This window comes from Camponotus vicinus, unplaced genomic scaffold (assembly GCF_025532165.1).
Source record: "Camponotus vicinus isolate PSW18456_S1 unplaced genomic scaffold, iyCamVici1.0 SCAF_12, whole genome shotgun sequence".
Lineage (NCBI taxonomy): Eukaryota > Metazoa > Arthropoda > Insecta > Hymenoptera > Formicidae > Camponotus > Camponotus vicinus.
Window position 1 is genome coordinate 15,615,631 of NW_028141948.1, and position 26,234 is coordinate 15,641,864.

Below are 26,234 nucleotides of genomic sequence, written 5' to 3' on the forward strand. Positions count from 1 at the left end.
ACCAAGAAAAGTGCATTGTCTTTCTTCGACATGAATCGCAGTCGACGTAGATACGAGTCGCATGCCACTATTGTATCAAACTATTAATGGCTATCTGTAATTAATATATATGATATATTTTATATAAATTATAATTATCATTATATGTAATCGTAATTTCAATTGTTGACAGAAAACTGGATCGCGCGAGTTTATACCGTCTTTATTTTGAAAATAAACGATTAAAATCGATAAGAGGTTCACGAATATCCAATTAGAACTTGGTGCTGTTATCTCGATTGCATTTATCTCGCAATATTCACGTTAATGACATCAAGTTGCGATAATAGCGAAATAATTTTCAATACAGTCATTGACGAATAATTGCGATATCTTTACGTGCTATGGCATTCTTTCCGTTTATTAACGAGTCATTTCTCTTAAGATGAGTAGAAATTTCGATGCGATTAAATCGCTTCTGATCCGATAGGTTGTCCGTCATTGATGAGAATTGTTTAAGTCAATTTATTTAGCGTGAATTGGATATGATTCACTTCACGATTCGCTCCAATTTACTACGTCAGATATCGATCGATTGATATCAAGGCGTATTAAATGCGCGTTACACCTCATATTCGATAATATCGCAAATCATAAAGTCGTCCGTTATCTCATTAATTAATTGTATCAATCTCGTAATCCCTTCCTATCTCGTTGCCGATTAATTTCATTTGCTTTAGAAGCAAATCAATTTCCCGAAAAATGTTGAACGATACAAATGATATAGCGATATAATTTTGAAAAATAACAGCCTTTATATATCTGTTAAATTTGCGAACATAAATGATTGCTTTCGCAATTACAGAGAAGCCTTTTAAATTAAATATCATTATTTTCCGAATAACGTAGGCACGAATCCATCGAAATGTTATACGCAATATTTAAAATATCTCCTTCAATTAGCACGTATCGGTGCGAATGGATATTAATTACTTATAATCCTTGCTCGTTAGAGTTTGCAGAGAAGTTTTTGCTCATCTTTTTTCATGGCTACATAATGTGGTAATTGCACGTCGCGCTAATCATCCGCGAAAATGACTTCGGCAAATTTGAGGAGAGTGACGATGTGGAAGGTATTCGATGGCACGAATAACGATCATCGAATCGTTTTGTGCCGTGCGTTAAATGATTTGGCCATAAATCTTTGTTGCGAATTAGGTCCCCGATGTATAGATTACCCAAATCGAATAGTTGACATAGGCAAATTTATTCGCGCGAACAATAATGTAAACAACTCCATAGCAAGCTATCGCTAATTAACGTGAGGAAACTCATTTGCGATTTACGTTAAATGCCCGTAAACATTGATTATCAGCTATAACATTATTGCCAATTTTTATTATAGGAAAGTTTGCTTCAATTTCTTTTTGAATTTTAATCGAGATGATTTTTTTGAATATAAAGTTGGAACCTTTTTGTATAAAATAATACTAGAAGAAAAATAGAAAAACAAAATTCACAAGACGAAATCGTGGTTTCAAAATATGATGATTTATATATATATGTAAAAAATAATGTGTAATAAATAAGTTTCGAGCTATAAAAGACGCAAAAAAACTCTAATAAATAACTAAAATTTCTGTAGTAAAAATATATTTTTTTAAATAACATCTGAATAATTTATGTATATGTTGCTAATGTGTATTTTGAAAAAAGAAAATTTGCACGCATCAGAACTATTGTGTTTACCGAATATGCTTTTTTACAACGCTGTTATTTTCGCTGAAAAATAGAGAAACATGCAACGCGCGCAAAAAGTGGAAGAAACCCGGAATTTCAACTGGTTCACCTTTTCAGAATCCGGCGATGATTTCTGTTGCATTCGCGGTATATTCAATGCGTACGTGTCTCTATGTGCACTACGTAAGATCGAGCGCCGTACTCTCGCGTCTCTGACAGATAATGGCAAGATGAATGCGAAATGGCGAACGCAAAGGCACCTTTCGATACGCGACCTTGAATAGAGATCGCTTTTTCTCTCCGATTCGTCATTCCGCGCCATTGATGACCGCATTGGTTTCGCGCGAAGAGCGGTGCTCGTCGTTTCTTCCTTTTTTTTTCTTTTTTTTCTCTTTAAAAACGGTTACACAACTCGTCTATAATAATCCGCGACTCCATGGTGCCGCCACTATGAACTTGAATTATTATGCTCAAAAGAAGTTTTCCTACCTTCTCGCGAGAGAGTTTATAGCTCGCTATAAGCTGCGTATGATATTAAGCGCGCTTTATTCGCGTCGCTGCGGTAGTCGGCTTTACTCACGTTTCCTGTTTTCCTTGCTTTCCTGTTTTTCGAGATATCTTTAAATAAAACAGCTGACTCTCAAAATTTCTACGAATCTGATCGAATTGATGATCAGAAGGATTAATATGACATGTTTATTTGTCAAGAATGCACTCGGCATAAATCCGTTTGTTATTCACACTTTTTTGCATTATAATAAATATTCTTTTTCTTTAAACTGCGCACCATATCGAATAATTTATCTCTTTCTCGCGTATCGAGTTATGCGAACAGCCTTTTCTGCGATCGTATATGTGCATTATGTTTATGTCTGACATATACGTTTTTCGTGAAATCTTAGAATTACGCGAAATAAATATCCGCGCGACAAGCGAAAATTTGCACTTGGTTCGCTCAACGAAGCTAATTATTGCTCGGCACGAGCTTTAAGTGGAGAAAAATAATTTTTTTTTTTCTCCTCTTTTAAGAAGCAATAACTATGTCACTTGTGTGCTCGATGGCATAACAGCACCGATCATATTTTCCCATTGTCGGCGTGGTTCGCCGCAATCCATCTACCTGTCCCTCGCGGCGCGTTAGGCCTTGCCATCTCGTTTTTGCTACCAATTACGTCGCCGCATTAATTTACACTGTCTATCTCTTGCATCCAATCGCGAATCAAAATTCAAGCGAGTTCGACCGGATTGTCGCGGGACAATTGCCTCATTATCGCCCGCAATTTCATTCTTTTGGATGACAATAAGTCATTTTGCGGCGATAAGTCGGCAAAGACTTGACGAAAGATTGAACGTCGTCCCTGAATACAAACGGAAATCCGTACACGTCAGTGGAAACGAAAAGAATCGCTATCGTCGTGTATTTTGCGTAACTAAGCGCCGATTGTCGTCGCATGGATCGATACCCTGTATCTTTTCACTTTATCCTATCATATCCGTAAAAGTGGCCGCAAACATTTTCCAACGCTCATGTCAACATTACATCATCGATCATCTTTAACTCAGGCTCGAGCTAACAGCGTGAAACTCACCTACTATCGAAATATCGGGTGCCAGCAATAACAGAGAGAAAGATCGAATCGAGAGCATTTAATCAGAGAGATCGCAGCGAAATTTATCTTTAATTACTCTCTTTCACCCTATTCGATCCATTTCTTTATAATATCAAAACATTATGCACCATGATACAATTTGCCTTTAAACCTTCATCTGAACGATATGTTCGAAATCGTTCGACTCGCCAGAAAACAACAATGAAATTGACATGTTCACTGCCGCATATATCGCCAGCGGTACATGACCGGCGTGAGAAAACAAAACTTATAGTGTAGGCAGGCGGTTTACCTGCACTTGTCGATGCGGTACAAGACATTTACAGCACCTGTCGATTGTTTACATAAAGTTTGGCCGCCAATACTAGCGTAAAACACCGCTGACATGAGGAATATAGCGATGCATGTGGCGGCAAACGTGCTAATTTCTCAATCGTCTTATGCAATGCAGACTTTACTCGAGAATCTATCAGGGCGATCGCGTAATTAACGCGATGGATCAGCTGACATCGGTTCGATATTTATAAAAAAAAAAAAACAGATTCTTGAGGAGAAAGAAGGAACTTGATGTAACTGAATCATCAACGTACCCGTAAGAGTTATGTAGTTCATATTTCTCACCTTACGCTTTTTCTGCTGTTATCCAACGTGCGATCGGTATCCAGGATGAGCGACGCGACGCGTTATATATATATCCCTCGGGATTATCTCGTGGAATCACGTGGAGGCATCCTCCTTGCGAGCCGGCGACGACGAGCCGAGATCCCGTGACAGCGGCAACGTGAACGACGCTGTGGACACGTGACGTACATTGATACTCCACGGCATGGATCACCCACTGAGAGCACGAGAGAAACAGATCAGTAGCAACAACGTCGAACGAGAAAGAGAAACTCAAACACGAAAGGTACTCCAATTCGGATTGTCGAGAAAAATCGGCGACACTTTATGTATCACACTTTGCACTTGGTTCTTCGACGAAAAATCAAACGAGAATTAATCTCGAGATCCAGTTGGACGAGATCGTCGGATTTTTCACCCTCGGCTGATTCCTTCGCGGTCAGCTGTTTCTTCCGATCCTCCTTGTCATCGCGTTCCGTTCGGCCTCTCTTTCGAACGCGCGCTCGCGCGATGTCACACACACGTGGTTTCGCCTCTCGCACGTACACCAGTTACGTACAACGCGCGTTGTACCCGATAAATCGACGCGCACAACGAGCAGATTCGCGGACGACCCTTCCGCGATGACGTTTCCCTTCCACGAAGGGCAACGGCAACGATAACGACGACGATGACGGTGAGCGAAGAACTTTTTTCGCGAAGTCTGCTCCGTTGACTGTCCAGGGTCAACCGGCTGGCTCTCTGCGCGCGGCACTTTTACTCGTTGGGTACTCTCAAGGACTCGGAGGTGGCTCCTATTCCTTTCTCTTATCCTTTCGCGCGCGCGCCTTTTTTATTCCGCTAACCTTTTTAAACGCGCTTTTAATTCTGTCTTGAGTCGCGCGTCCCCCCCGTGGTGGCGGTTCTCCGACGAATGCCTTTATCGCGAATTAGCAAATTTCCCGCGCGACAGAACAGACGACGGCGATGATGCTCTCCTTCGCGAATTCAATGTCGGTAACGATCGACGGGAGAGCGGTAGAGCGGAAAGCGAGCGGCTCTCGCCACATCCGGATCGTCTTTCAGACCCGTCCTACACGGTCCGTCTGCCCTCCGCCTCTTTCTCCTCGCTCCGAGAGAGCGAGCCCTCGACTTCCTCCGGCCTTCCTCGTCCTCGTCGTCGAACCACGCGACGGTCGCGAGGACTCCCGTCCTCCGCGCGAAAGATCCGTGTCCTCCTCCTGCGGTTTTCCCGCACACGGGTGTCGTATCGCGGTATGTTCCTCTCCTTCTCCTCCTCCTCCTCTTCTTCCTCCTCCTCTTGCCCCTTGTCTCCCTCTCCGTCTTGGTCTGTCTCTCTCTTTCTTCGCTGTCCTTTTCCCTTCCGCGTCTCCCTTTCCGTCTGTTTGTCTCCTTTCTCTTCTGCGTGTTGTAATCCCTTTTGCGAAACTTCTTGCGCCCGGACGAGGCGGCGAGGTAAAAGCGAGCGCGCTGTCGATCGCGAACCGAGAGAGAAAGAGAGAGAGAGACAGGTTAAATTCGCACGCAAATTCCGCGCCGAGTCCTTCCACCGCGGTGGTGCTACCCAGTTGACGATGACAACGACAATAACGTTAATAATAATGATGACGATGATGACGATAATGATGATGACGATGATAAAGACCGTTCTCCGGTAACTCCGGAAATGGAGGGATTACCGGTGGGATATAGCAACGACGGTGACCTTGAACACTCGCGTTTCGCGCTGGACGGAGTGAAACGCGCTATTACTTTCCATCGCTCGTTCTCGCGCTGTTACCACCGTATATACCTCGCGTTTTTCGACGACAACGACGGGACACCACGCGCGCAGATACACCTCCTCCGCGAGCGAGCGCGCGAGCGAAATACCGCGCGAGCGTATTTCGCGAAGCAGCGGACTAGAAAACGTCGTTACGCAATCAACGGAGAGCGCCGTCCCTCTTCTCTCTTCACCTTGTTCTTTCCCTAGCACGCCCTCTCCGACTTCCACGGATAGATCCTCCACGTCCTCCGCGGCGTTTCTCGTCAAGGGCGTCCGAGAGGCGTCCGCGATTATGCGAATCCGGACGCGCAAATCACACGTATATCACACACACGCGCGCACTCTCTCTCTATCTCTCTCTCTCTTTCTCTCTCTCTCTTTCTCTCCTTCTCTACTTCTGCCTCTCTTTTCCGTCTATCTTTAGGAGAAAGAACACAGAAAAGTCACCGGAGAAAGACGAGTAGAAAGAGAGAGGCAAGAGATATTCGGCTGTGCCCGCAGCTTACGAGAGGCAGGATCGGATTTTAGCGCGCGCAGCACGCGCTCCCGCGAGCTCGAGTCACGGCGGTTTCAACTTTTACTTTCAGCTCTTACACAACGCGGCCCGCTCTTGCTGATACGTAAGCGGCGAGCGTGCGGCGAGTCCTGGTCTCCGCTTAGAGGCTTCTTCTGCTTCTTCTTCCTCTTCTTCCTCTTCCTCAATTTTCTCCCCTCGCACCTTTTTTTCCTTTTCTCCTCTCGCTGCTCCTTTCTCACTTCCTTATATCTCTTCTCGACAAGCGTCAATCATCACAGGACCAAATCGAACTTTCCAAAGACAGCGCTAAGTCTTGACACGCAAGCTGTCAAAAGGCTTTCGAACACCTTCCTCGAGTCTCTTCCCTCTTGGATGTGTCCGATCGGAGAGCACGTGTGCTGGCGAAAACACGTGCGAGTAATCACGTGTCACACGGGTAGTATTTTCAAATATGTCACGCGCAAAAATGTTGAGGATGACAACATGACGAGGTGCTGTCTGAAAGGGTCCACGTTGAAAAGTCGCTTTGATCACAAGTGACGGTAAGAGATCCGAACGAGTTGATCCTGCGGGATATTTGAAGAGGAGAAGACGTCGCGGCACGTGTCCTCATGCAACGGACAACGTGAGGATGCTTGTTGTCGGTTTTCGTGATGGTCTGTAACTCACTTCCGCGCTCGCACAAGCGGTGACACTCGATTAGAACGACGTATGTTTTCTGCAAGTCTGTTTACTGTCACTCTTTCTCTCTCTCTCTCTCTCTCTCTTTTTCTCTCTCTGTCTCTCTCTCTCTCTCTCTCTCTCTCTCTCTTCTCTGTCCACCTCCCTCTTTTTTTAATCTCTCTCTCTCTCTCTTTCTCTTTCTCTCTTTCTCTCTCTTTCGCTCCTCTTGTCAGAAGACTTCTTCAGGGAGAGAGGGTTCTCTTCCGGTCTCCGCGGTGTGTCTCACTGCTCTTCGCTCCGTCGTAACTTTTGCGCAAAGCCGGGACCCTCTCTCACTCTCTCTCTACCTCTCTCTTTCTCTCAATCAATCTCTCTTTCTCTCTCTTTCTTCCTCTCTCCCGCTCTCACTCTCCCCCTCGCTCGCGCTCCCTCTTTCTCTGTCTGGTCCTAGGTAAGCGCGAAGAGAGGTAGAGTCGGACGGTCGACAGGAGGTGGCGGCGATGGTGGTGGTTACCGGCACGTTGGTAGTGGTGGCACATCAGCGATACTCTAATGTATCCAATGAGTGCAGCGACGTGCGCCGGTAGTGGTGGTGTAGCAACGGTGACAGTGGTAGTACGAGCAGTGTGGCGGATCGGTAGTGGTAGAGAGGAGTCCAGGTGGGTCCCTTGGGCTTACGAGCAAATTCAGAAAGGGTTGAAGGTCCGTAAAGCGCGTCTCTCTCCATCGAGAACTCACTACGATATACTCTACGTCCAGGGAGGAGGAGGTCTTACGAGTCCGTGAGTCCGTTTGTAAAGGGATCGTAGTATTGGTTCTTCGTCGAGAACGACTCTCTCTCTCTCTCTCTCTCTCTCTCTCTCTTTTACTTTATCTTGCTCTCTCTCTCTCTCTCTCTCTGCATCCGTCTATCTGTCGTTCTTTCTTTCTCGCTCTTTCTCCCCCACTATAACGCTCCACCTACCACCACCTTCCTCCACTCTTTCTTTCCCCACTGGTGCTCTCACTATTGCATTACAAATAGCTCTCTTGCCTAGGTCTTATTGGTGAGGTGTCGCTCTTTCTCTCTCTCTCTCTCTCTTTTTCTTTCTTCTCTCTCTCTCTCTCTCTCTCCCTATATATATATATATATATATATATATATATATATATATAAAACATACGAGCAATCACATGTGTGTACGCGTGTGGTTTACGTGCGCTGTCAGAATGCACATGCACAGACGCGTGTGTCACGATAAGAGCATACTCTCTGGTCTCTGTCCGTTTTATTAGAGCATGATTCTCTATTGCCGTCTCTCTCTCCTTTTTTCTTTCTCTTTCTTTCTTTCTTTCCTTTTCTCTCATACTCTTTCATCTATTCCGACTCACTCTCTTCCCCTTAGTCTTAATTCTCTCAGATTCCAACTCTTTATCTTTCTCTCCATATCGCTTTATAATGCGCGTGAAATATACGCACACTAGGCTGAATATGTACTGTGGTCTACGTACCATGTTCCTGTCTTTATCATCCGGAAGCATCGAAATAGAGACGCTCTTCGTCGCCGCAATAGTGTAATATAAGAGCCTATATGTATAATATGTAAGAAAGGAGCCAGAGAAAATCAGAGAGAGAGAGAGAGAGAGAGAGAAAATGCTACAAGGATTACTGCGCGATCTCGGCACTTCTTCCTAGTCCCTCGTTCGTCCTTCACAACTTTCTGGCACGTTCCTTCTACCATATCTCCGTCCGTTCTTTCTCTTTCGCACGTTTCTTTCCTTTCCTCTTCGGGCTGACCTGCAATTTCTACTCCGCCCTTTCATCCCTTCCGTTTTTTACATCCCTTGTTTTTCTTTCATTTTTTTTCTTCCTTCAATTCATCATTTTGGTGCAAACTCCATACTGTATCCATACAATTTCTTACTCCGCCTTCTCATTCCGTCCATCTTTTTCTGCTTCTATACATCCTTTTTTTCTTCCAGCTCAGCATTGGTGAGGTATTGCCCCTCCTACGTCCTGATCATGCTTCCTTTTCTCTGCCATTTTTCTATTCTACTATTATAACGCTTTAAACAGAGTCTTCTCTCTTTAATGCCAACTCATCGATCTACATTCTATTCACATTTTTCTTTTTATATTAACTCGCAATATATTGCTTTGCATCTCTTCTATTTGTATGTTACTTTGAATTGATTATCCGTCATTTTCGAATGTAATCTGCTAAATTATTAAATCTGAAAATTAAAATTTTGTTCTTACTCTTTTAATTAAAGATTGCAACATTTTACTTCAGATGAAACGCAAGATAATTTAGATATGTGAAGATTGAAGATAAAAATATTGTCTAACAAATCGTATGAATGAAACCCTCTCCTTCTTTTTATTTTTCTACTCTCTTATAACTTGCATTGTCCTTGCAGCTTTTGTACGCAAGAATCAAAAGAACCGGCGCATTATTTTCAAGCGTTCGCGAAACAACAGGTCGATCATTTTATCAGTCTGGCTTTTCCTTTCTCTCGCCCTTTTTCATGCAACACTTCCGTCCATTCTTTCCTTCTTTCTTTTTCTACCTTCCTCTCTCTTTTTCGAAAAATACACAGGCGCCGCGGATCTCTTTCTCATCAAGAATTATATCGACATGCTGGTCGCTGGTTGCGACGGTGTTTTACGAGCAATCGATCGCGAAATGCTTGAACGATTCGACGGTAAACACGGCCGGTTTAACGTCCGTTACCTCGCCTGGAAACGTGGAGTTTCGTTCGATCGGCAAACACGTAGCTCGCAATCAAACGTAGAGCAAGAATCGAAACCGGTATAATTTCGGTAAAGTCAAAGATTTCGATGCTGCAGGCGCACGAAAAACAATCTCCGCGCTTGCATTTATCGGCATCGAGAAATGAAGTCAGCGCGATATTGCATCGGTTTCAATTCTAGCTCACGACATCATAATCTACACGTGTAAGTAATTAAAGCACACATTACGAGGATCAATTATCAATCGCTATAGGTATGACAAACGCGATTACGTGAAAAAACCATTATGTTGAAGAGCGAGACGGGAGCATGTACGTGCATTAATAAATGCGCTGCTTCATTATTTTATGTAACAAAGCCGTCATTGAAGTCGCGCGATTGTCTTTAGTCTTTTGAAACGAGAGTCGCGACGGGGTCAGCTGAAAAGTGCGTTACGCAAGTCGAGGTACACACTGAGAAAAAGAAGTTGTTAACTTGACCAAACCGTTTAATTAAATTATTATTTTTTTAATTGAAATATTTAAATATTCAAGTTAAATAGATATCATGTTAGATTTAATATATATTATTTAATTTAAATAGTTACATATTTCAATTAAAAAAATAATAGTTTAGTTGAATGATTTAGTCAAGTTAACAACTTTTTTTTCTCAGTGCAGAAATATGCGTCGCTTGTTAACGAAAATCGCGCTAAATGTTCGAATGCCATCGTAGACTCGTTTATTAGCGGGAAATTTGCACCGACATTGCTTTATAATTCTCGATCTAACGAGCTCCATTTTTTTCCGCCATCGTGATGGATTGTCATCGACGATCGACGAGTCTGTGATACGCATGATGATTGCAGCAACGCGACCGACGGCTATACTTAGCGCGCCAGACGAATCTCGTTCGAGGGCCGCGTGGAAAGGAGGTCGTGGAACAGCTGATGCAGGGAGTCTGGTGTGACGGCGCCTTTACCTTCTCACTCTTCCTCCTTCCCACCTTCCGCGTCTTCATCCGTACAAGACAGCTGGCGAAATAACGCCCTAATCGTAAAATTTATTTCATTTTTTTTAATCTTTATCCAGACGTTACACTTAATGATGCATTTGCAAAATGTCCGACATCATGTCGTGTATAATTATAATTTTCTTAATTAGTTTTTTAGTTTTATAATGTCTGTGCACACAAGTCTCTGTTAAGTATATAAATTACGTGTAACGAGTTTAAATTATTTAACAGCAAACGATATAATAAACATACGAGAATGTATTAGGGCGTGATTATTTTGGTAAAAATAATGTTTCACCGCGTAGAGAAATTTTATACAATTGTGAAATTCAAAAGTATATAAATGTCAATGTAAGACAATCAAAATAAGATGTCAAAATAAGATGTATCTTTTCTTACGTGAAATATTTCATTTGCTAATCAATTCGGTTGTTGTCGATTCCAATAATAAATATTTGCCAATCTGGGAGATTTACCCTTTTCGTAAAACCGTGAAAAATGTCAACTGCTCAACCAATCATTTAATCGATGAGAAATCCGTGACCTTTTGTGGGCAAATATAGACTTACGAGCGAGTAATATCCCTCGTATACAGATTCCTCGAGATTAGCGCGCCCGGTATCGACGATTAATCGATGTTTTTGCACGCTGTATCCGTTTTCGCGGAAATAAAACCTCGACCGTGCACGTTCGAAACGAAAAAAAAGAAAAAAATAATGAATATTGTTAGCGCGCGGAATGATTTATCGGTGAATAAATACATCGAGTCGTGTTGATTCAAATCGTATCAGAGCAAAGGAGCGTATTATTTCCGGAAGAAGCGCCGCGTTTCTTACGCGTAAATATTTGCACACCGCTATCACTCGTGTGACATATCAATTGCGTATAATTATCACGCGCGCGCGCGCGCGTTCGTTTGATTGTCGCGAATCCGGCCCGTCGATTTATCCGACGACGATCAATGATGACCGACCGTTTGCGCGCTATTTATTTATTTATGATGCGGTCTAATTTACAATCGCAGAGTACGCGAGAGAAGGCCAAGCGACGTTGCGTAATCGTTGTAGGGAGCACGCGGCTGCTGTTTATCATTATGCGCGAAAAAGAGGAGAAAGAAGGAGAGTGAGAGAGAGAGAGGAGGGAATCGCAAGGTCCTCCTCCTCTCGGTGTCTCAGCACACATGCAATTAAACACTTTGCTCTTTCCACCGTTCCCGCCTTCGTAGCGTGTTTACGCTTTCGAGATTCTAAGCCTCGGCTTTTTAAAACGTGATTATGCGCTTACGATCGTTCGCTTTCTGAAATTTTTCTTCAATCTGTTATATTCCATCTATTAGAATTTATCCCGATTTAAATATTTTTATTAAAGTTTTTCAATTAAAATAAATATTTAAACATATATCTTATATAAGTTTATTTAAATATTTATGTGCATGTATATATATGTGTATCAATAAATTTGTCGAAACGTTAAAAATATTAATTAATTATAAAATATCAGTCTAATCAATATTTTATTTTTTATGACAATATGAAAGTATCGCAATTTTGGAAATCGTAATGGTTTGATATTTTTCGGTATTATTTCTAATCTCCTTATCACACAATCTAAAATATATATAATAAACGTTCTTAATTCAATGATTCATGCATGATTATAATTAGACACAGTTCTCTAATTCGCTGTTTTATTATTACAAATTTGTCACTCGAAATGAAACCAGAACACTGTTATCACAGTGTTATCACGAAGATATAAATATCTAGTTCTTTTTCTCGTTTCCGCAAATTAAGTATTGGTGCTGAACGCGTCGGAAGCAGAAATTAATGACGCGAGACGATATTTGAAAGCAGAACAATTTACTCCCCGATCTTTCTCTCGTGAGACAATTTCACCCTTCCTCTCGATACTACTTCCAATTCCGCTCCCTTCTCTTTATCTCAGCCCTTCTTTTTAATCTTTTTTTTTTACTCTCTTTCTCTCTCCTCCGGTTCTTTCTAACTGCCCTCGTTGGACGAAGCGGTCGACGATTGTACTTGCACCTTTCTCACAGTGCGACGCAGGTTCGGTCATCCCTTCTTTCCGCGTCCCTTTCACTCGAGCCAACGAGCGAGAGAGAGGGCGAGTGAATCTCTCGGAGAAAGAGAGGTCGCGCGAAAGGCGCGAAGGGAGAGGAAGCAGCAACGAGGAACGTTGAAGAGATAGCCGGGATGATGAGGGCGAGGGTGCGGGAAGAGGAGGAGATGGAAAGAGAAAGAGAAAGAGCGAGAGATCCAGTTTGCACGTGTGTAGGTTTAGATCCTCCGAAGTTGGTCTCGCGCGCGTTTCGAGATGGGATTCGTTTTATTGCGAATCCGGTTTGTGCTTCCCGCGTTTGCACGACGAGCTAGCACGGCTAAAAGCGCCGAAGGGTGAGCGAGGAAGGGGAGCAGGGGAGAGAGAGTTGCGGGAAAAGGAAAGGGCCGCGTGTAGCTCGTGGGGAGGGAACCTTCTTTCTTTCATTCCGCCAACGCCACGCTCCCGCCCTTTCCTCCTTTCCCCTCTTCCTCGTCCTTTCTCCTCTTGTTCTATTAGTTGTTGCTGCGCGTTGCTGCTGAAGCCGCCGCAACTGCTGCTGCTGCTGCTACCGGCTGTCGGTCGGCTTGCCCGTCACACGAGAGATAGTGGTGGTGCAGTTGATGGAAGTGACGAAGGTGGAGGTGGTGCCCAGTTTCAAGGTTGCCACCTCACACTCGCGCGAATTACGCACGTTAACTAGGCGTACTACGCCTCGCTCTTGTATAAAGCGATCGGGAATAAAATATCGAAGCTTTGCACCGAAACAGTCACTGGATCTTTGAAAAATAAAGAAAAGATTATTTTTAAAAAACGAAACAATTAAGTGCATATCATATTTCTTCTATATTAAATAATAATTTAATAATTAATTTTCTCCGAATTAAGAAATATGAAAATCTCTTAATATCATCGACAATATTCTTATTATTGCCCACAATTAATTAGCTCTGTCTTTCTGTACGTATGCATCTTTTGCAAAATGTCACTCCGGAAATATAACTAGGCACTAGCGGATCCTGGGAAAGGGGGGTTTGGGGTTAAAACCCTCCCCTTGCAAATTAAAAGAAATTAATTTTGCTGAATCCGTTTAAAAAAATATAATATAATGAAAATATAATGAATTAGCTAAACAGAACTTGAGGGGACTTATTTAAATAATAAAGAAAAAATATATAAATAAAAATATATAAAAAATAAAAAAAAATGTAAAAAATAAAAAATTTTAAAAATTAAAAAAAAATTTTTTTTAAGTAAAAATGGGATTAGAAGTTTCATCACGTTTTCGTCGTTGACCCTGAAGTAAAAGCTAATTGTAAGCATGAAACCAAAAATATTAAATCAAATAATTTTGCAGAAACCCTCCCCATTATCGATGTCAGGATCCGCTAGTGTAACCAAGTATTATGCTATTTGATATAACAATTATGATATGACTTTGTTGTGCACGGTAAAAGAAAAAAATACACACGTGTCGGACGATCGATAATCAGGCGAAAGGATTCATGGACGTCCCGGAGCGCAGCGCACTTTTTGTCGCACGACACTTAATGAAAGGCGGTAACACCTTTTCGCGGAAAGATACGAGTGGATTCTAAAATAAGAACGAGGTTGCACGGGCGTGTGTGCTCGTCATTAGCATTGATGGGCACTTATTTACGCGCTGCGTCGTTAAGCGATCGGGAATCCACGTCTTACGATTTCCGCGGCAGCCTCGAGTACGGAAATCATTGTCAATCTATGAAAGTCGCAGCGCGATCGGAGAAAATCTCACTCGCAAATATTTTATAATTTTTTTCGAAGTTGTAAAATAAACAGAGAGAGAGAAAAGTCTTTATTTATAAAATTAATTCTATTAAATCGACTTAACTTGAAGAAACACGCTCGATGAAGTCATCTCCGCGCGAAGGAGATAATCCGACTTCATTGCCGTCCTGCTTTCACGAAGTGAAAAGATACGGCCGTTAAGCGACCGAGGAGCGTCTCGGAACTATTCGCGTAATGATTACAAGATGGGCACATCTATTTATGCACATATTTGCGCGTCTTGCAAAATATCAGCATGCCGAGTTCGTTCGCCGAGCGAATGTATGGCTTTAGGTCGCGACAAACGCTTCTCTTTGTAACGTTCCTCCACCGCGGCATCGGTTGTCCATTGACAAGGCAATCAGTCACGTAAACAACGTAACAAAAATTAGCAAACTACTTGTCCTCTTTAACATTTAACAAATTAAATGGCAGAGATGTGATTAAATAAATGAGAAAATTTTATTACATGAATTGAATTAAAAATTAAATCACTTTAAATTAAAATTGCTCCGAAATTTTTACATCCCTTTACATTATCCTTAAACAGCTTATTAATTACTTAATAAAATTAATATTCGAAACTCATTAAAAAGCGTGAAATTTGAAAATAAATTCTTTTTTTATTTATTTATATAAAATAAATTGAAAAGTAATATTCATTTCTCCCGCCGAGAATGAGAATATATTAATATTCTTTATATTATATTATTACTCAAGAATTTCCTCACGCCCCAGTTTGGTACCCCGATGCCTTAGACAATTGAAAACGTGCGAAACTGGTTGCGTAAGCCTGACATCGTTATGCCGTTTTATTAAGTGTGCAAGAGAGACGTGTCGCTCGTACATGCGCGCCTTATCGCGGATCTGTTCTTGTTTCAGTCAATAAAAACCCATCCGCTAATCGCTCGTCGCAAAGATTTTAATTACCTTGAAGAATCCCGCTTGCATCTCGAAGCGACGACGAGAGACGCGGACCCATGGCCTGTCGCTCGATGCATTCGACGTTTCCATCGGCGATTCCTCGCCGACGATATTCGCGATCGACGATCGCGAGTCCGTAATTCTCACGTAAATGAAGAAAATGCGATTGTGCTATAATAGAGCGTAGTAATGGCTCCCAGACTGATGTCATGCGGCAACCTTCTGCTTCGCACGTAGCAGTTGACAGAAATACGCTAGCGTGTCCGCTCCCGAGCTCTCCCGTTGGTCGAAATAGAATCGAAGCATGCGAGAATTTTCTCGCTCCGGAAGGTATTTCGCACAAAAGCGCAATCGTAAACACGCTCCTTGCCAAGAAATATATCCCGACCGACTTTATGGAACGCATCGTCGCAAAGATTAGCGTTTCCTGCAATTTTTCTGCGTAGATATCCAAGCGTTTTCCAAAATGTGATTCACTCGGAGAGTATCTTAAATAACACAAGCCACTAATAATAAATAATAAATTAAAAATGGAGAAAATTTGCAATTCTATATCGTTGAGTAAAGTTAACATTGATACATTCGCGACAATTCTTGATTTTTCTGTCCTCTCTGCGTTACAAGTAACTTTTTTGAGTAATCACTCGGCCTTAAATGAATTTATAGAGAATTTAATCCGATGATTAATATTTAGTGCTTGTTATCGGATCCTGGTGAATCTTATAATCTAGTGGACGGTGACAAGAGATGCTCCGTCTCTTTTATCTCGACAAATATTAGATTAATTTTTTCGTCAAATGTTTCTTTCCGGATCTCTCTTTTTTTCTACCTTTGCTTCGAATCAAATTATCGGAGGATGTAGAGCTAATGTGTCCTGGAAGAAACGAATATATGAAAATTGTATCAGATTGATAAAGCGCATCGCGCTAATTATCAATGCGACTCGAAAGTGAAAGGCGAGTTGCGCGATCGCGAAAGTTTTCGCGAAACGACTCGCGCTGACGGAGCACGGATCGTGACGAATCTGCGCGTTGGCGACGAACGATAAGGTCTCTTTTCCACGTACGTGGCCAGATAATAAGCCGCGAGACCTCGACTTTCCAAAGAAGAATACGCGCTCGCTCGCGCGCACGGCCGCACGCGCGCCTCGCCGTAAGAAAAATAGGAAAAAAACAACGACGAGGTTGCATAAGAGGTCGTCTTTCTGAAACGACAGTTGTACCGCCGATGGAAACGGTTAGAGGCGTTGACGCAATCACGCGGCATCGGTCGGAGTCGATACATCCAAATGACAAAGATCGACGAGAGGCACCAGCGAATGCCGGCGCTTGTACGAGCATCGCAAAATTATTTCTACCATAATTTGTCGTCCGTTCATTTCTTTGCTAATCGCTAATTGCAAGCGGGACGCGAAGAGAATAGGACGCATCAAATATGCAACAATAGAAGCTCTTCTCTTCCCCCTCCTCCTCCTCCTCCTCCTCCTCCTCCTCCTCCTCCTCCTCTCTCTCTCTCTCTCTCATTAAATACTATTTTATATATATATATATATATATATATATATATATATATATATATATAGAAGCAATTATATAATTTCAACAGAGAGATGGAACACGTAGATAGGAATGATCGCGGCGAAATGTCATTCAATTGAATTATGCAGCGGCGGCTCGCGTAACCGATTAGATTCTCACAATTCACGCAAATTCGCATCGTGTCACAGATTGATTCACGGTCATTTCCAACTGCGTTGTTCGCATATCTCGGCTTTCTTCTCTCTAATCGCTTTCTTGTCGTCATGCACGATATTTTTATGTATTTTAGACGACGCAATCGCGACAGTATTTTTGTGACGGTACTTCTCATCCATATGCTTATATGCTCTGCTGTATCCAATCGCAATTTCCCGTGATAACGAGTTATTGTGTTTACCGCTCTTATCTCATTTTTACATTTCTAGAAAGCGTTTCTTCGAAAGCGCGTAAACTGTCTATGGTGCGATTAATCGACAATAGAAGCAATCGATGTATCGAGAAAACTGCGCTTTTGAAAAAACGCGGTCGAGAGATTTCAGAGGAATATTTTAAGAATTTTTTTCTCTCTTGTAGCGAGGAAAAAGATATATATGTCGCTAGAAAAATATAACACGCTCTTATGCTAGTCGATTATGCCACGTGTTTCACGATGAAGCGCGCTGTCGATTACAGAGATAAAGAGATATTTACCCGATTTCTCTCTCTCTTTCTCTTGAATGTGTGTAACATCGTCGCGACACGTGGGGAATCCGCTATCGATTATTATTGATAGAATGCATACTAGAGATTAGAGACGGAATCATGCTTTCCTCAATAGAACTAGGCGCTAATTGTTGATATTTTGAGAGCAGCCGGCGATAAAACGCTCGCCACGATAAATCGATCATGCACACACACACAAATACAACCTTCTGTTACCTTGACTCGACGCATACACGCATACATACGTGATTAAACGCTCGATGCGCACCTTCCCGCGCGTTTTTCTGCCCGATCCGCCTGCCTGATCTTTTTCGCCCCGTTTTCGAGCGCAGCAGACGCAACGTTGCATTCACGCATCATTATGTAATGCTATAACGTTATGCGAGCGTTTCGCGCTCTCGATGCCTTGCACCGTTGCGGTCTCAAGGTCCCCACATTGTTATTTGTACGTCGCGTTAACGCGTCCCGATGCGGTCCAGGGACGTGATACCTCGCGCGAAAATCTCGCCGTGCGTCGCGAACGCGTTCGTGCGAAAAAAATTTCTCTCGTACTTGCACAGGTACATGTGCGAGATTTAAACGTCAACCAGATTTGCATTAGTTCATAAAGCTTATATACATGTACATATACATACATACACACAGACAGACATATATATATTAGTTTTATGAAATGATGCAAATTAGATTGGCATTTAAATTCAAGCAATAAGCATTTGCTCAGTACAAGTGTATAATGGAATAATTTCCCCTGAAACCATTTTATCAACAACCGTTTTTTGTAATTCGAAAACTATATTGATATCTTTACATTTCAAATCAAGATTGGATCTTGAATGATAAAAAAATAGTATCTGGAACATCAAATTAAAATTACAAAATTCTAAAATGCACGTCGGTCTCCTCTATAGTTTTCTTCATTTTAAGTGGAAGTGCAAAAGATACAAATAAAAATAAAATTAAAGATTCTATTTAATGTTTATAAAGACGTCTAAAGATAGATTTTTAGAAATCTTTTCATAAAAGTTCTTGTAGACGCTTTTTTCTTACTAATATGAATCATATTTACACGTCACGTTGCGATCCCTCAAATTATCTTTGAACGGATTAGAGTCGAAAAGAGATATCTCTCTTCTTCATTTAGAACTTTTCTCTTTTTCGACCAATGCGTGAGATTATTTCACAAGAGGCTGAAGGAAATGCTCCAATAAAAAGCCGGGAATAAAAAAACTTTGAATGCAATAATTTCGACAACAACGAATCCTTCGTCCTACCACGTAAAAAAATATTAACAGAATAGGATAGCTACGATTTCGAGAAAATCATTCTTTTGTCGTAAGGTCACCCTTTTTTCTCTAATAATATACGACTATTTCTGTTCCAGTTTTTGGTTTAACTACTCTATTTTTTCCTTCTTTTTGCAATCATAAAAATTAAACTTCTGTTGGCATAGATACTGACAATCGGTTTCGAAGTTTTCATTTCCGTTTATTATAGCTCATAAATATTTGTTCTTTGACCGTATTTATACACTTGGTTAAATTATTCTAAAATGTCACACATATTGTGGCGTAATCTAATTATATTTATGTTTTAAATATGAGCCGAATTGTATATTTTTCAAATATAAACGGAAATGAAAATTATATTTTTGAAATAAAAATAATTTCATCATATTATTATTTCTATTGTAAATCTTATATAGCGATATATTTTAAGATATGTGAATATAGATATAAATTTAAGAAAATATATAAATATACAATACATTTTGTTAAACCATAGTTTCTCTTATATTTTATTGCTTCTGAAACAATATTATTGATCTGTCCTTATATCATTTTTCTCTTTTTCTATTTTAATAAATTAAAATATCTTTTTCTCAATTTATATTTCAATGTATAATTGAAAACGATTTTTTATATATAGATATATGCAATATTTGTTCTAGATCATTCACATAAACTGAACCCTGATCTCAACGATTTAAAGAGATAAGCCTTCTGATTATTATTATTATCTTACCGCGGGAACACTAATTTGGAGACAAGAATTTTACAGATAAACGAGAATCGTTGAGGGAAAAGAAAAATACTTCTTCATATCCCGCTATATACAACAACAAGGGAGAGGAAACGGATAATCTGTTGATATTACCAACGAAAGGGAGACGTGGTGGATAGAGAAAGAGAGGACGGCGCGTGTGCATGCGAAAGAGCTGAAGCGAGTGATACGGGGAGTGAAAGAGAGAGAAGGAAGAGCCGAGATCACGAGGACGCAGTGAGCTCCAGGGGGGCGGCGGTGCCAATAGGCGCAGGAAGAGGTGACGGGGGCCCGAAGGGGGGGGAGGGGGGAGGAGGGGGAGACGCGCATGATACGAACCAAAGGCGTACGCGCACGCCTCTGATAAGGTCTTATCGTGTGAAAGCACCGTGGCCTACTTACACTCGGTGCGCACTTATATGCGTCACTAATGCCCGCGCGAGCATTCATGCACGCACGCACGCACGCACGCACGCAGCGCAATTGGCGTGTGTGTACTACACACGCGTCGCACGACGTGCGTCCGCCGCATTGAAGCGCGAGGGCGAGCACGCGTGAACGTTGAACGCTCGTTCGAGAATTTTCTCGATTTTTTTTTCCTTCGTTCTTTTATCGCGCTCTCACCGGCCTCTTCTCACTCGAGAGGCCATCTTGCCAATGTTGTTTTGTCGACGCTCGTAAAGTGCATACGCGATGGATGGAAGATGAAGAGGGACGCCGGCCTTGGATGCGTGATAGAATGATTGTTTGACATTCTCTGCAAAATAATCGGGAAATATTGTAATAGGTAACGATAGAAATTTAGTAGAGGGAGACTGTCAAAGTCGCGTATAGGTACGGTTTTTTCGGAAAATTCGTACAAGGAAGCCATGTCCTCGAGGAGCATTTTCGAAAGCCTGTGTTTTTAAGAATCTTTCGCCAATCATATTGAATATTTCTCTCATTAGTGTCTCAATACATGAAATACCTCGCATCGCTTTTTTAAATATAATACAGACTCTACGCTCTTTCTTCCAGATATTTGCTTGCTCTTTTGCGAAAATGCCGCATTTACACATATACAAATTACGCGATATGAGTTTTAAATATGTAAATAGATTACGAAATTGTTGTTTACATGACCGAAATTTTTATAAATAACCGAATGGAGAACGGAGAAACAAAATGGAGTACAAAACACAGACGATGCGACGATACTCCTTGACCTCCGTAATACATCTTGTCTTACAATGCGTACTTTGGCACCTGTAAATTCTGTGAAAAATTTCTCTGGACACGCATTTCTATCTACAAGGATGAACCGATTGTCCTTATTTTTAAAAGAAAAAAATTAAGGATTTTTCAATTTTTGAAAAACACAAATATGTATTTCTAGAAAATTGAATGGAACATAATGGTGACAATGATCTGCGAACAAAAGAATGCTGATGACAGATAAATGTCTCATAATGAAATATGCGGAAGTAATTCTGTATATAGAGAAATATAATAAAAGGCAGACACAAAAGAAGAAAAATAAGAAAAGTTGGCAATAATTTTTCTTTCCTTTCTTTTTGGAAATTTTGGAGATTTTTCGCTTTTAATAGAAAATCTTGTCTAATCATCGCCAATTTAAATAAAATACAAACTGTATGTTTAGAAAAAGAAAGAAAGATATTAACAATTTTAAAAAGTAAACTACAATATTTACATAAAATAAAATATGAAAGAATAAATGATTGTTTTATGTCATACACGCGCGCACGATAAATATTGATGAAATATTGGCGTACATTAAGCGCGAAAAATGTCGAGAAAATAGTTTTTTAATCTCACTACAAACACATGAAATGATATCGGCAATACTTATCGAGACACGGCAGTAATATTTCGCGCGTCGCTTAACGCTTTTACATTAAGTAGTGATAAGGGAAACGTGAGCAAAATCTATGGTAATTTCTTTATTTGTGCCTGCTAGTAAATATGTAAATTCGAAGCGTGCGAAATGACTGGTTTGTGACTATTTCCGTCACGAAATGGTTGTAGTTAAGATCAAACCTTGAAGAAAAAAAATACAATGTGCAAAGAGCGACGCAGTTTCCTCTCTCTCTCTCTTTCTCTCTCTTTCTCTCTATTCGGGACTAAAGAGACTATGGAGTTTGAAAATTTACCAAAAATTTTGTCGAAAATTATCTTGAATGACATCTAACGTCTTTTCAATCGTGGCGCCTCATGTCTGACAATGCACGTTATCGCTCCGCGCGTGTCAAGCTAAACGAACTTTCGGTAACACGTAGAGAATAGGGGCAATCCGTGGGGGAGGGACAAATGCAACACACGCGCGTGCACATATGCGTGTGTACGGCTTGGTCGTTGCGAAATTGGGTCATTCGGAAATTGAAACGCCCGTGTGTGTGGATAACTGCGCCTGAAGTCACGTTGATAAGGAGAAGATGTGGAATAGTCGCAGATACTTATCGTCCCTTTATGAATCAACGTGGCGCTCATGAGCAATTTTCGTGCGCGTCGCCAGAAACAAGAGAATGGATTTCGGCGCCGATGATCTAATTTTTTGAATCTTTCCGCTTCTGTATCGTCTCTCTTGTTTTTAACGATGTAGTTAAAGATACAGCACTGAATTGAGATCAAAGGATTATAGATAGGGGCATTCTCATAGCATGCGTTGTATATGTACAGATCTAGTTTAAAACTTGAGTGGTTCTATAAATATAATTGTTACATATAGTGTATGCGTGCATTTCTCCATAAATAAAATTTCTGTTTTTTAATTAAAATAGTTGTAATTTTGCATGGAGTTTTTTTTTTAAATTATCTCTATAAAAAATTTTATAAAGACATTGACTTATATTTTTTTATATTGTATTATATATAATATGGTTACATTATATATATTATATATAAATATATATATATAAATGTAATAGAAAACTTTTATAATCATTTATTAATATTTTTATTATAGTTAGTATATTATATATATATATATATATATATATATATATATATATATATATATATATGTACAATTTATTATATATATATATATAATCTATTTTTTTATTATATAAATAATAAAAATTTGTTCGCGTGAGTAAAAATCTATTCTTATGAGATTATAAATATATTATATATATATATATATATATATATATATATATATAATTATTATTTTAATAAATAAATTTTATTCAATCTTGTTAGTCTTATTTAATCTTAAATGTACTTTCTATTTTTGTTCACAGTTCCATTGCTCCTGTGGTGCAACGTCCTATATCACTGTACGTGTTTTATCTAGTTTTATATTATCTTTTGTCTCAACCGTCGCCCCGTAACTAGTCATGTTTCATCATAATAATAACCTCGAGACGATGAAAAGTCGAATGACATCTGAATAAGTTACCTCGACATGATTTCAGACGTTTCGTTTCAAATTAGAATTCAATGATTATCGAGATATCAATAGAAACAAAATGTGAAGAATATTAGATTTCTATTATTGTTTTGTTCGAAAGCACAAATTTTATTTTACTTATAACATTTTAGGCAAAAACGTTTCTGAACCTTTGTTGATTAATGAAAACCAAAATTTATACAAATAATTTGTTAGTGTTAACAAAACATTAAATTTGCTCTCGCGCTAAAAATATTTAAACAACGTAATTATAAGCTGCACAATTTTCATAAAATTTATACTGATTGTATAATCAAGCGTATAAATGTTATCTTAAGTATAAGTATAGAGTTTTATTTTCTATTCACGTTTAAATTGCAAATAAAAAATACAAAGAGAAAAAGATCTAACAAGTTTACAAAACTCCGAGGGCGAACATTTTTCGTCAATTAAGTAATTAAGAATTTTTAGTTTGTGAGTCATGATGTGATCTTATTACCAAAGATTCACATTAAATCATCAACACGTGCTGTCACATGAATGGGAAATGAAAGAAACGAGGAAAGAGTTACATATGCATTTTTCGAGTCTTAACACAATAAAATTACAGCCTTGAAGACACATAGAAGAAACATAAGAGAGAGAGAGAGAGGCATAGATACCTAAAAAATCATCGAAACTAAAATACTGTAAAATATAACTTCAGCCAATCTCTCTTTCTCTTTCTCTTCTCTTCCTTTCTTTCTCTAAATATAATTAATACATGCAAAAGTAATAAATATTAAATAATTTGAAAGAAATGATTGTATCAAAATTTTAAAAACTAGGACATAATTGCTCTCCACTCTTATCAACTAACTTATATTGTAATGTTCTTGTTTCAGAAAATCTATTACTGTATTTTAATAGACAAATTATGAAATATATTGAAATAAATATACATCGCAGCAATTTTATATATAAGTAGATAAAAGAAATAAATTTCTAAACAAAGGTGAATTTTAAAATGTGTAATATATCTATATGTTACCATTCTACCATAATTCCAACATCCTTGAAATATTAAGATATAAATAGATGAAATATTAAGATATATATATATTTAATGATATATATCTTTCATGCATTCGTTTTTTCCTTTTCTTATAGCGAATCTTTATCTTTGTTTAAGTCGCACTATATTTGCAACAATGGATATGTGAAAAAATGATTGTAAATCATTCATTTTATGTACGCATTATGCCCAAGAATGCAGAGGGTTTTCCAAGAAAACTAGGAAACTATTCGCATACTTTTTACCAGGGTAAAAAGAACCAAGGATAAAAGGACAAAAAGCGATAAAATTAATTTCATGAAACTGTATCATCCGTGAAAAGCTTTCGGCATTTTCAAACATACTTGTAGACGGTAAAGATGAACATAAGCATCATTGAGAACCTTTATTTCTCTCTATGTCCTCCAAAAACCGACTAAGGGGAACAACCGTTTGGCATTATGAGGCATTTACGAGAACATTTACGAGCGGTTGCTATTGGTCACAACGTCCGAATTATGAGATTTTTTCTAATTCGGCCAACCCTCTCACCAATTCTCTTCCGTGTTTTCTTTTCTCCGATCCCGTCTAAAAGAAGTTTAGGAAGTCTTTCTGTTGTATCCCAAGAATTCTATTTCTATTCTTCCCTTTTCTCTTCTTTTTTTTTTCTTCTCTTCCTCTATCCATCCATCTTGTTCAAGAAGATTGTTATATATTAACTAGTACAATTTTCATTCGCACGTTTCCTGGCTCTTTGCTTTAGTTAGTTTTTCTAATAATTTTTTGCGAGTCAACCAACCGAGACAAAGGACCAACGGCGAAGATTTCTCTTATCCTTGAGTCAAAAATGGATAGAAATTGTCTTTAATGCGTTAATACGCGTGTACGTTGTAAGGGCACCGCAGCACGACATTAGAAAAAGCGAGAAACGAGTTATTGCATCGTATCCATCAGACAAATTAGAGCAGTGAAATCGGGTATGCCATTCGACCCTGTGCTAAATTTGACGAAACGATTTTATCTCTCTCACCCTGTGGAATGTTGGAATATGAGAGAAAATGTAGCTCTTAGAAATTATTTGTCGCGCGAAGAAAAATCTTGAACATATGTATTAATATAAAAAAAAAACATATAAAGAAAAATAAATAATTTTCTTGCGGACTTATTCATATCTATTATAAATTTAGCGCTCCTCTTTTTATAGCACTTTAATATCTTTAATATCTTTAAAAGGGATTTGAGGGAGAAAGATACTCTGCTAAGTCTCTCTATATTTTTTTTCATATTTAATATCTCTATCGATTCAACATCACGCGGAAGTATCATTTTCATCACCGCGAAGTGCTATTTGCTTACTTAACAATTACTTTTGCGCGAGAAGAGTCTCGGGCGTCCACATCGCGCGGAGGATCTAGTTGCTCCTACCTCTTTATCTCCTGGCAGTGAAATGGGAGCAAGGTCCGGAGAGTTAGGAAGAGGCTGCTAAGATGCAATAAGTGGCTCTCAGCCAAGCGGTTGGCCAAGTGACTGACTCGCGGGAAAATAGATGCTTCTCATGAATTCATCCGGGCCAACGCGACATCGGCGCGCGAGCTTTTCCATCGACTCATCCAAAAATCGCTGTGAAAAATTTCGAGAAGCATCGCAACACCTACGGTGAATCATCGCAAAATAATACGGGAAAGCTCAGAAAAAATCGAACATTGAGATGTTACATCCATTATGCAATCCCGAATAAATATTGAATACTAATGGCTTATTTTGATAACATTTGCCCGATTACTGGATAAACTTTCCTCTCGACTAGTTAGTTTATCAAGAGATTTTTCAGATTGCTTCAATAAGATAAACTGTTCCATTCATAAACAATGATAGCTCTGTTATCGAAATTGATTTATCTGAAAGTTTCTCGAGAATTTATAAAATATCTAGATCTGAGAACAGAGCTCACAAAAAATTGCTCTTGCCCTCTCTGTCTTTCTCGAATAGATAGAGACGCAGAGATTAATTAACTTTAGGATTTAATAAGTACCAGCGAGCGCACATCCCGACCTGATGCGCGGTTCTGTGCCATTCACCAGGTTGCGAGCCTATTCGGACTTGTTTCGGAGCGAAAAGGA

At 39.7% G+C, this 26,234-nt stretch overlaps 3 protein-coding genes across 12 annotated transcripts in view; 1 reads left to right on the forward strand and 2 right to left on the reverse strand.

The window, feature by feature from the left end:
• The window catches only part of Ken (zinc finger and BTB domain-containing ken and barbie protein), a 36,313-nt gene extending 28,550 nt beyond the window's left edge, over nt 1–7,763 (reverse strand). For 2 of the 3 annotated variants that reach the window (XM_083084521.1, XM_083084520.1), the window contains exon 1: nt 3,951–7,763. The gene's annotated coding sequence lies outside the window, so the exon portion shown is untranslated. The remainder of the gene's footprint in view (nt 1–3,950) is intronic. The other variant, XM_083084522.1, reaches the window with a different exon arrangement.
• On the forward strand, nt 6,136–24,054 carry LOC145962982 (uncharacterized). Of its 3 annotated transcripts, XM_083084525.1 has the most exons (3): nt 6,136–7,677; nt 22,933–22,968; nt 23,966–24,054. In XM_083084525.1, the coding sequence occupies exons 1-3, from the start codon at nt 7,448–7,450 to the stop codon at nt 23,985–23,987; spliced, it is 288 nt and encodes a 95-aa protein (XP_082940651.1). In that variant the 5' UTR covers nt 6,136–7,447; the 3' UTR covers nt 23,988–24,054. The 3 variants fall into 3 exon arrangements, 2 of the variants coding, with proteins under 2 accessions (XP_082940651.1, XP_082940650.1); XR_014436042.1 differs by lacking the exon at nt 23,966–24,054 and having other exon boundaries at nt 6,136–21,621; nt 22,933–23,945; XM_083084524.1 differs by lacking the exon at nt 23,966–24,054 and having other exon boundaries at nt 6,142–7,677; nt 22,933–23,945.
• Nucleotides 12,119–26,234, reverse strand: part of LOC145962978 (tyrosine-protein kinase Dnt) — a 114,365-nt gene continuing 100,249 nt past the window's right edge. For 5 of the 6 annotated variants that reach the window (XM_083084518.1, XM_083084517.1, XM_083084519.1 and 2 more), the window contains 2 exons: nt 15,414–15,895; nt 12,119–13,456 (listed from right to left, as the gene is read on the reverse strand). The gene's annotated coding sequence lies outside the window, so the exon portion shown is untranslated. The remainder of the gene's footprint in view (nt 13,457–15,413; nt 15,896–26,234) is intronic. The other variant, XM_083084514.1, reaches the window with a different exon arrangement.

What these genes read in the sequence shown, in the direction of transcription:
- LOC145962982 (XM_083084524.1), top strand. Translation starts at nt 7,448, where the DNA reads ATGTATCCAATGAGTGCAGCGACGTGCGCCGGTAGTGGTGGTGTAGCA. An exon ending in GGAGGAGGTCTTACGAGTCC is followed by an intron (nt 7,678 to 22,932) that starts GTGAGTCCGTTT and finishes TTTTGTTCACAG; the next exon opens with TTCCATTGCTCCTGTGGTGC.